Source organism: Eulemur rufifrons, chromosome 9 (assembly GCF_041146395.1).
Source record: "Eulemur rufifrons isolate Redbay chromosome 9, OSU_ERuf_1, whole genome shotgun sequence".
Lineage (NCBI taxonomy): Eukaryota > Metazoa > Chordata > Mammalia > Primates > Lemuridae > Eulemur > Eulemur rufifrons.
In genome coordinates, this window is record NC_090991.1 from 55,605,246 (window position 1) to 55,615,268 (window position 10,023).

General features: G+C 57.6%; 1 protein-coding gene across 1 annotated transcript; it reads right to left on the minus strand.

Annotated features, from left to right (window-relative positions):
• Nucleotides 1-539: 539 nt before the first annotated feature.
• On the minus strand, nucleotides 540-6,711 carry SIRT7 (sirtuin 7). Its single transcript, XM_069483015.1, has 10 exons — nucleotides 6,573-6,711; nucleotides 6,368-6,505; nucleotides 6,175-6,279; nucleotides 4,078-4,148; nucleotides 3,909-3,981; nucleotides 3,142-3,240; nucleotides 2,834-3,070; nucleotides 2,611-2,691; nucleotides 2,320-2,426; nucleotides 540-1,216 (listed from the first exon to the last, which is right to left on the minus strand). Exons 1-10 carry the CDS (start codon nucleotides 6,663-6,665, stop codon nucleotides 1,018-1,020), a joined length of 1,203 nt encoding a protein of 400 aa, XP_069339116.1. The 5' UTR covers nucleotides 6,666-6,711; the 3' UTR covers nucleotides 540-1,017.
• Nucleotides 6,712-10,023: the final 3,312 nt, after the last annotated feature.

Sequence of the window (10,023 nt, forward strand, 5' to 3'; positions counted from 1 at the left end):
AGGCCCCGCTCCGGCCCCCTCCTGCTCACACCTGGCCCACCTGGCAGCAGGGAGGCGGGGCAGCACCGCGGGGTGGGCTCAGTGCCCTTTCACCCTGCACCGCTCACAGGCCCCCCCCCCACAGGCCCTCCCTGCTCACACCTGGCCCCATACCTGGCAGCAATGAGGCGGGGCATTACCGCGGGGTGGGCTCAGTGCCCTTTCACCCTGCACCGCCCATAGGCCTCGCCCCCGGCCCCTCCTGCTCACACCTGGCCACAGGGAGGCGGGGCAGCACCGCGGGGTGGGCTCAGCCGCTTTCACCCTGCACCGCCCAAGGCCCCGCCCCAGGCCCCGCCTGCTCAGACCTGGCAGCAGGGAGCGGGGGGCAGCACCAGGCGAAGTGAACCCGTGGCCGCTTGCTCAGTGAGCCTTTGCCTTCACCAGGCGTCGCCCCAGCCAAGAGACTTTTTTAGGCAAGGCCCACGCTGCGTGCCCAGCCTGGGACCGGCGCCCAGCGAGCCCGCCCACCGGAATGAGCCAAGTAAGACGGGAAGACGGTGCAGAGATGTTTAATAGGAATAAAAAGGTCTGCTTAGCGCAAGGCTCGGAAGCACCCCTCTGCCGCATACCCAATACAGAAAAAGGCTTCTACAAAGTTAACACTTTTTAGTAAGAAGTAGTAGAAATAGGATGTGGCCCTGAGACTAGCCTGGCCAGTGAGGTAAGGCAGTCGTGACTTCCTCTCTGCCAGCCAGGTCCAAAATAACCCGAGCTCCGCCGAATGGCATCACTGCCACCTCTTACATCGAGGCCGAGGGGCAGGTGTCCTGGATGAAGGCTGTATCAGGAACAACCACAGCAGTGCAAGGGGGCTCCCCACAAGGACAGATGGTTACACATGTCACGGTGAAAATATCACCCCAAGAGGTCTTCTTGCTGGACCCCCTGGGGACAACCCAGCCTTCACGGTGACACTGGCCCCTGAATAAGAGTTCTGTCCATCTGCAAAGTGCCAATTGTTCTTCAAGCACCAGGTTACGTCACTTTCTTCCTTTTTGTGCGTTTGGTGCAACCCCTGCCAAACCAGCCCCCTAGGATGGGGGCTGAGCTAAGTGGGGCACCACAGTCCCCGGGCGGGGCTTCCTCTCTGCTTCTACACAGCGACTTCCGACTGTGGCTGCCTTCTTCGCCAGCACGCAGGGGAGTTGCCAGGGAGAAGATAGGATCCTGCCACCTACCAAAAAGGGAAAGCTGTGTCAGGCAAGGCTGGAAGCCTCTCGCAGTCACAACCCGCCCCGGCACGGGAAAGCTGTCTGAGGTCCCCTGCCTCCCCACCTCACCCTCCCATGCCTTAAGGTGGCTGGGCTCTGGTTGGCGGCTCCATTGTTACCCAGCTGCAGAACAGCTGCAGGAGAGGTCATCTCCTTGGGTGGTAACTCAAAGGTCAGCACCCTCACCAGCTTGGTCTCCTCAGAACTCAGAGTCCTGGTCTGCCATTGAGTGGCCGTGCACAAACAGGGTGGGGCGGCAGTGGCCCCAGGGACGCCGCCGTGTCCAGGGATGAGTCACTAACAACTCTGGGCCCCACCTTTCACTCGTGCGGCCAGGGGCAGGTGGATCAGACCCTCTCCCCCTTCCCAGCTGACTAGGGAGGCACGGCCTACAGACGACACCATGACGAAACCATGTGTCTGACTGAGATGCAGAACCACATATTATAACTTAGGATACAGATAAGCACTGATAAAGAAAATGAGCTAAGTTAATGTAAAAAAAAAAAAATACAGTACACAATAGGCCCACATTACAGAACACCACAAACATAACATACAAGAATTGCCAGGCCCAGAAGGTGAAGGGATCCTTAATTTCTTGAACCCTTTGATTAAAAGAAGTTACTGATTTCCCCTATAAGACCCTGAAAATTCACAGAGAAAGAAAGTGTAAACTTTTTACTCAATACACACACCAAGTCTAAATTATCACAAATTCTGTATCATGGCACAGTTTAAGCTTCCCCAAAATATGCCAACTCCCAAAACCAAGTGCACTGAGATTCTGTCTGACCAAGGATGCCGGTCCTCTCAAGGCACCTTCCCACCAGGCTTCTCTGCGAGGTCAGCGGGCAGAACCCCTCTCCCCACAGGGCTTCTGCACGTCTCATCGGCCCAGGTGCACGTGGAGTCTCGCTTCTGGAGACCACCACGATTCAGTCACCCCTCAGACACTGCTGGGAACACCTCGGAGCTTCCTCCACGCTCAGCTCACAAGAGAAGACAGACAAGGCCCACCACACAGAGGTGCAAGGAAGTGGGGTGATGTGCTGGGCCCACTCACCTGCTGTAGAGGGGGATCTCCAGGCCCAACTCGTCCATGAGGAGCCGCATGACGTCATCACACTTCCCGTGAAGCTTCAGGGCAGCCCAATCATCCTTCGGGGTCCACTGTGGATGAGGAAAGGTGAGCGAGAGTAACACCTGGTCAGCCATGGCCCCTGTAGGCTTGGTCAGCCCTGCCCACGCAGCCCCTCGGGCCGGTCGCAGGCCTCCGTGGTGCATGTAGGACGTCTCTCTGGCTCCTTATTCTAAGGCCCAGGTCTAAGGACACAGCTCTGGGCAGCTGAGTTACCTGCAAGTTCACAATGTAGAGTTTGGGCCGCCGGCTAGGGGGCTTGGTCATGCACCAGAGGTGTGGATATTTCTTTAGAACCTGCAGAAATGGACAGACACAGCACACGCACACAGAGAACATGGTCATAGAAGGCTGGGTCTGATGCTGAGCTTGACAGCTCTGGGCAAGCAGGGGAGGAAACCTGTTCCCTCTGCTCGTTCACGGTGTTGTCAGCACGTACCTTCAAGCTGGACCCTAAACACAGGATCGTGTCTGCTTTGCTGGCAGCCTCGGTTGCTGCCTCCCAGTTCAGGGGCTGACCCAACGTCCCCCTCTCCCCAAAGTGCACAATGGTGTCCCGCAGCTGGGTCCCGCACTTGTGGCAGGCCCGGCCTGTCTGGTGTCTGTGGAGGGCAGTGCGCTCCGTCACATCAAATACCCGTACGTACTCCCTGTTGGGGACGCAGGAGGTGCAGACCTGAGGGCGAGAAGGCACGGTGAGTGGACCCGCCTGCCCGCCAGGCCCTGGGTCCCCGCAGGACTGCTCACTTCAATGTACATGTTCCCGTGGAGCTCCGAGATGGCCGTGCGTGGCAGCCCACTCCGCAGGTGGAGCCCGTCACAGTTCTGAGACACCACATGCTGCACCTGGAAAGCAGAACAGGGCAGCTGTCAGCAGGATGGTCAGGGCGGCAGCGAGTCCACTCTGAGCCCAGCCCAGTGAGCGCTGCCGAGACCAGGACGCCGCAGAAAGCCTCTGAAGGTGAAGCACACAGCAGGCCTGACCACCAGGACGCAGGGGGCTGTGTCCTCCCCTCAGCCCTGCCGCACCAGCAGCTGCTGGGAGGGCAAGCGCTGGCACTGGCCCTGTGAGGCTGGCCAGCGGCGCAGGGCTCTGTGAGGGCCACTTCTACCCCAGGCTCGTGCTCCCTTGGGTCAATGTGTTTCAGGTCCCTGAGAGCCCAGGCAGATCTGCCCCCTCCCCTCTTGGCTGAAGGTGTTCAGTGGAGGGTCTCCAGAGATTTCCTACCGGCCTGCCCTGTGGCTCCTGAGGTCCACAAGGGGAAAGGCCAATAGCTGCTCTGGGCCAGAGGCTGCTCCCCTGAGCACACTGGTGTGGAGGAAGGGCTGCCCTTTGTTCCTGACAGGGAGCATGGGAGGACCAAACCAGGAGTCCAGGCTACTCAGGGGGTACTCATCCCGGGGGTCAACCAGCAGGCAGAGGGAAGACACAACAATCTACTTGGGTACCAAGGCGGCGCTCCAGGCCCTGTGCCCAGACCCAGGCAAGTATGCCAGCCACACTGGGGTCTTACCAGCTTCTGCTCGTGCAAACGGGCGATGCTCATGTGCGTGAGGGTTGGTTCGGCCTCACTCAGGTCAGCAGCACTGCAGGTGGGGGGAGTGAGGATGAGGACAGCTACACACTCAGACCCAAACCGCCCCTCCCCACCTGCTCAGGAAGGCTGCACTTGGCCTGCTCACCTGACACTCCTCCCTTTCTGAAGCAGCGTCCAGACTCCATTAGGTCCCCGGTAATCTGGGATAGAGGCTGCCTGCATGTTCAGAAAAAAGGTAAGCCAAGTAAAAAGGCATCAGTGTAGGTACTGGCTAAATTCCCAAAAATAGGGAACCAGTTTCTCCCGCCACACTACAGACTGGCCCACAGACCGGCTTCTTTGTTCCACAGGCTGAACTGCCTGATCCCAGAAGGAGTGTCCCCCAGCAGGGCTCCTTCATTCTGCCTGGACTTCCCTTCCCACCTGGCCCAACTCAGCCCTCCAGGCTCAGCAGCGCCCTGGCCCCCTCCAGGAACCTCTCTAGCACTGAGCAGAGCTGGGCTCTGTGACTACATGTGTCCCCCAAACTGTAGGGGGGCTGGTTAGGTCCATGCATGTCCCCAGGACCTGACCCAGTGCTCAAATGTTTAGCAAAGGGTGAACCTCCAGGTTGGGGTACTGCTTTGTCCAAATTCTTACATCCCAATGCTGAGTAATTCCCGCCGAATCTTTTTTATTTTTTTAAGGGAGCCCCCAGGGACTGTTCCATCCAACACCGTTGAAGCAAGAGACAGATCCACAAGACTGTCAAAGGCACTGCCTCCCACTCAATCTTAACAAAGGTAAGACAACCGATCCAGATGACATAAACATCTAATTTGCCAAGTTTCTCATCCAGTGAAACAAAACGATGCCAAGAAGAAAAAAACAGAAGGCATGCCAGGATCAGAGTCTTGTGTTCCCTTGTGGGGAAGTCCTGTCCCTTCACTGCTGCTTAAACTCAGAAAAATGCCCACACTGATCACTGGTTGTAACTGTCACATTCAAGAGGGGAACCCCAAATAGTAACATTCAGATCAAACTGATTAGCGGCAAGTGGCTGTTAGCTGCCCCTGGAAGCTCTGTAAGAAGTGACATTGCTGCTGTTGACTGGATTTGCACATGTGGCCATGGAGGGAAGAGACCCAAAGGCTAGAGCTCCAGGCATCTATGAATTGGAGCAGTGAACTCACCTTGAACACTGTTGCTCTTGCGCCTCTGCTGTTACCTTTGTTTGGAGTGCCTGGCCCCCACCTTTAGTTGTACACGTTACCATTCCTTCAGAGACACCTCCGCAAATCCCCCTACCCCGCCATGGGTTTCCTAGCTCCGAGACAACACAGTGTGTGTCTGGATTTCTGTTTCCGAGACCACAGCACAGTCAGCCTTACATCGTGGGTATGTGCTCACAAGCCTGATTATCATCACCTAAGGGCTTCCTGAGTACGGAGATTACTTGGTGTTCAGCTCTGCTGGTGTTCCGCTCTACTGGGCCTACACATGCCTAAGACCCCACACTTGCCCATCAGATTAGGTGGACAATGTGCCAATCCCACTCTCAAAGACACTGATGTCCCACAGCCCAGGATGCTTTCCCAGTGAAACATCTCCAAATAATGCAGGGAGGCTGAGCCAGGAGGATCGATCATGTGAGCCCAGGAGTTCCACGCTGCAGTGCGCTATGACGGCGTCACTGCACTCCAGCCTGGGCCACAGATTGAGACCTTGTCTCTATAATAAAAAAAAAAAAAAAAAAAACTACGATGCAATTCTCTCCTTTACCTGGTGTATTTGGATTCTTACCGTCTTTATCTTCCTTCAAATGGACAGAACACAATGAATGGCGTAATCAGTAGACAGTTTTGGGCTGAGTTCTGCCCACCTAATCTGGGGTCAATCGACTGGCAGGCTCTATTTCAAGTGAGGAGGAGCCGGCAAGCAGCCAGCTTCCACCCTACACCCGGTTTGTATTCCTGTTCTTTTTCTGCCTCTAACTCGCTGTGATATAGACATCAGGCATTTTAAAAGTGTTTATATCAGTTAAATTTTGAGTTGAGTCATTTCGTGTTTCTCTAAGAAAGGGAAAAACCTAAAGAGGAGATTTTTGCGATTCCTTCGTTTAGTCGTTACCCAACTGGGGCACGGTTCTCCGTCCTGGGGCGGTCCCCCAGAAGAGGGCGCCCCACGCCCGCCGCTGGGCCAGCAACCGGGCCCGCCCGGGACTTGAGGGAGTGCGGGCAGACGTCCACGGCTCCCTCCCTACCGTGCTGATTCCCGCGCCAGTGTAGACGACCAGGTATTTGGCGTTGCGGACGGCGCCGGCCAGCTCCCGGACTTTCCTGCGCAGCTCCTCGGGGTCGTCGCACACCTGCCGAGACGCCGGGGCTGGTCACCTCCCCCCCGGCCGGGCACCCACCCCGGACGGAGGGCGCCCGGCCGCGCCCCGCGAGACTCGCCTCCTGCAGCCGCCGCTTCAGGCCCTCGCGCCGCCGGCTCCGGCCCTGCAGCTCCGTCACCAGGTCCTCGCTCTCGGCCAGCAGCCGGCCCTCCTCGGCGCTGCGCTCCGCCGCCGCCTTCCTCAGGATGCGCGACACCTGCGGGCGGGCGGGCGGTGAGCGGCGGCGGCGGCGGGGCGCCGGCGGGCGGCCGCGCGGGGCGTACCTGGCGGAGGCGCTCGCGCTGCTGCTCCTCCCGCAGCCTCCGGACCCGCTCCGCCGCCTTGCGCTCCGAGCGGCTCAGACCCCCGGCTGCCATCGCTCCCCGGGGAGACCCGCGCTTCCGCTTCCGCCTCGCCCAGCAGCCCGCGCGCCGGCGCATGCGCGCGCCGGCCCCGCCCAGCCCCGCCCACCGCGCGGCCCAAAGAAGCACCTGCCAGTCTCTTTAAAAGGTGTTTATTGATCATATACAAAATAAAGAAAACCTTATATATCACAAACATACACTATGTACAGCAATAAATACCCGGGGGGCCAGGCCCAGTGCTGCCCCTCCTGGACAATAATTTAGCAATAAATACTGCGCAGGGCAGGGGTAGGGCACCCAGGCCACCGCCCTGCCCCAGGTCAGGCCCCTGACCTCCCTACACGAGGCGCGGGGCCTCGGGTCCCACCTCGCATCCGCTTCTCCGATATTTAACCACCCGACCCCACCCGATCCCAGAGTCCTCCACGCACACCAAACTCCCCTGGCTCCAGCCCTAGGCAGGGCAGGCAGGGGCTGGTAACTCTGCTTGGACCCACCTCTCTGTGCCAGGAGAGCACAGGGCAGCTGGACACACGAGTAGCCCTTGTCCTGTTGCCCTAAGATACCAGGAGAAGGCTTTCTGTACCACTCCCATTTGGTTAAAGGCTTCAGGAACTAGCAGACTGAGAGGATGAGAATAAGGGTGGGGCGGGGACACAAGGTTGCTGGAGGGGCCAAAGCCCAACTGGGGTCACTGAGAACAGGGAGGTCTCACAGTTTATCGGGGACACGCTCTCTTACACTCCAGATCAGACTCAAGGGACACCCACGGCATCAAAGCTGCTGCTCCAGGGGTGGGGTGGAAATGTGTGCCACTGGCCACCAGGCACAGCGCATGCCAGGACACGCCATCGGAGTCTCCTGGGTACGCCCCTACCACTGTGTGGCACTGATTACGCCCTCCAGTCAACAGAAGGCGAAAACACGCCAAAAAGAATTATTCAGTGGCTTCTGGGGAAAAAAAATCGTTAATGTGTTGGTTTCTTTCACCAAACCACAGCCTAAAAAAGTAACTCACAAGATCCCAGATCGGAAACGGTGCAGTAGGCTGTGGCTCCAGCTTCCCATATGTGGATGGGAACTTTGGCCAAGTGGCCACTCCAGAGATGGAGGTGGCAGGGACATAATGAGACCTGATCATTGTCCCCAAACAGGCTGCAGCCACTCAGAACTGTGGGCCAGGCACTGACCACCATTGAGGCTGCTGCTGAATGTCAGAGGTGTACACACAGCCCTGAAGCGTGCAGCAAGAGCAGAAGCCTACAGGGAGGCTTGGCCTCCGGCAGAAACCTCAGCACAGGACACAACCACCATGGAGCACCCACCCTAATGGCAGAGCTGCCTGAGTGGCAGTCAGGAGCCATGGGGAAGTCTCCCTAGGGCTATGTTCTCTAGGAAGGGCTGACCTGTTCCTGCTGGGTTTTTCTCTGAAATCTGAGTGTCCACGTTGGGATAAGGGAGGAGCTGGGGCAAAGTCAAGGTGGGAGGGAACACACACATTATGGTTTACTTAGCGGACAATTTTGAGAGACCTGGCCTTGGCCAAAGCCCTCGATTCGCTGTGTCAGAAAAGTTGAGAAGAAAGAACAACACAACATCCGTACAGTAGGAAAATGGAATTAACAAAGATCAGAAAGACAACAATCACATGTGGACACAGGATCTACTCTAAAGAAATCAAGGGGAAGTGGGTGGAGTGGCCCTGCAGGGCTGGCTGGACAGGGAATGGGAACACTCCCCTAGACCCAAAGAACAGCTGCTCCAAACCCAAAACTCTTGAAAGGAAGCATGGCCTCACAAAGTCCATAAGCTTCCTTTATAAACCAAACCAAGGACCTGCCACTTCTGTACCTATCCTCAAACCCTCCTCCTCTTCCTCACCTACTTCCTCCTCCTGCTTTCCAGGTCTGCAGCCTGGCAGAAGTGCTCAGAGATGGATGACAACCCCCAGCCAGGACAAAAGTGGGGGCCATACAAGGACAGGGAGGGCCTGTCCTCCCCACTCCAACACAGGTCACGACCTTTCCTCACTGATGATTCCAACTCATCGCTGCCGCAACCAACATCAGCAACTCACACCTGGATTCCAGTTAGACAAAACCAGATTGAGGGGAGGGAGGGGAAGTCATTAAGTGACTCAGAGGCAACAGTCACATTTCTATCTGCAGGCTGAGCCAGGTACCAGCAGGAGTGTGTTCTCACACCAGGAGCAGCGAAGCCCACTGATGTGACAAGAGTCAATGGCACACCCTGTCCCCACCTCACAGGCACACTGGGTCAAGCTCTTAGATAAAAGTCCTGCTGCCCATGATGACAAACCCTGTAGGCCGCAGTTTTTTGTCTTATCAGGTCACACTTCTGTGCTTTTCAGGGGTCCAGGGCCCCCAGGGCCCCCAGAGAAGACACCAGCAACCCTGCTGAGAGGCCAAGGCTCGCGTGGCCAGAGACAGGACTGTAGCCTCTTGCGGGTGGGTGGGCAACCCCCTCCCCATCACACGCCTACAAGGAGCTTCCTGAGCCAAGCCTGGAAGGTCAGCAGGCTCTGGGACAGAGAGGTGGGCTCAGCCCCCAGAAAGAAGTACCTCCAAAACCCAGCAGCTGATCCCTGGAAGACACAGATCCCTAAGGGAGGCGGAAGAAGGGCCTGAAGCCAAGAGCTGCCAGCGTGGACAAGTGGAGAAGCGGCCCAAGACTGGGCCCTGGAGATCGTAGCCCTTGTCTGCACTGGTGGAGACGCCCCCAGGCCCTCAGAGTGAGTCAGGGACAAGGAAGAAGTGGCCGCCTCAGGGGGGTCTCCCACCACTCTGCCTGGGAAGCACCACCTTGCAGCATGGAAACAGTTCAGGGATAAGTGGGCCCCTGGGGTTCCTTGGCTGAGGCCCCATGTGAAGCCTACAAGAACAAAGCTGAGGCCAGAGGAAGACAGCGGGGAAAGCTTGGCCAGGGCCCCCTGGGCACCCACAGTGACTCCTTGGTCCCTGCAACGCCACCACCCGAGGCCAGAGGTGGTGAGTGTGGAAGCAGCATGGGAGCCCCCAAATGGCCCCCTAATTTCACCTTCTCTGCCACTGGACCAGCCCAAGCCCTAGACTCACACTACATCAAGGCTCAGCATGGGTGGGAGGGGCAGAGCCCCACGTCTGACTTCCTGGGCTGGGGACACAGATCCCCAACGTCCCACATAGCAGGCGCTGCCCGGCAGCCCAGCCCAGCCCAGCCCGGGTCCGGCAAGCCAGCAGAAGCAAAAACACAACTAAATCCAAAAAACACAGGAAAACAGACACAAGAAGTGACACTCACAGGTCAAAGGTCACCAGAAGCACCAGCACTTCACGGCTGCACAAAACCTCACCAGGCACGGACGACACCA

Excerpts from the sequence above, each read along its gene's own strand:
- SIRT7 (XM_069483015.1), bottom strand. The coding sequence starts at position 6,665 with ATGGCAGCCGGGGGTCTGAGCCGCTCGGAGCGCAAGGCGGCGGAGCGG. Across the intron at positions 3,241-3,908 it reads GTTTGCACGAGCAGAAGCTG|GTGCAGCATGTGGTGTCTCA; the intron begins GTAAGACCCCAG and ends TCTGCTTTCCAG. Across the intron at positions 2,692-2,833 it reads GTTTAGGGTCCAGCTTGAAG|GTTCTAAAGAAATATCCACA; the intron begins GTACGTGCTGAC and ends CCATTTCTGCAG.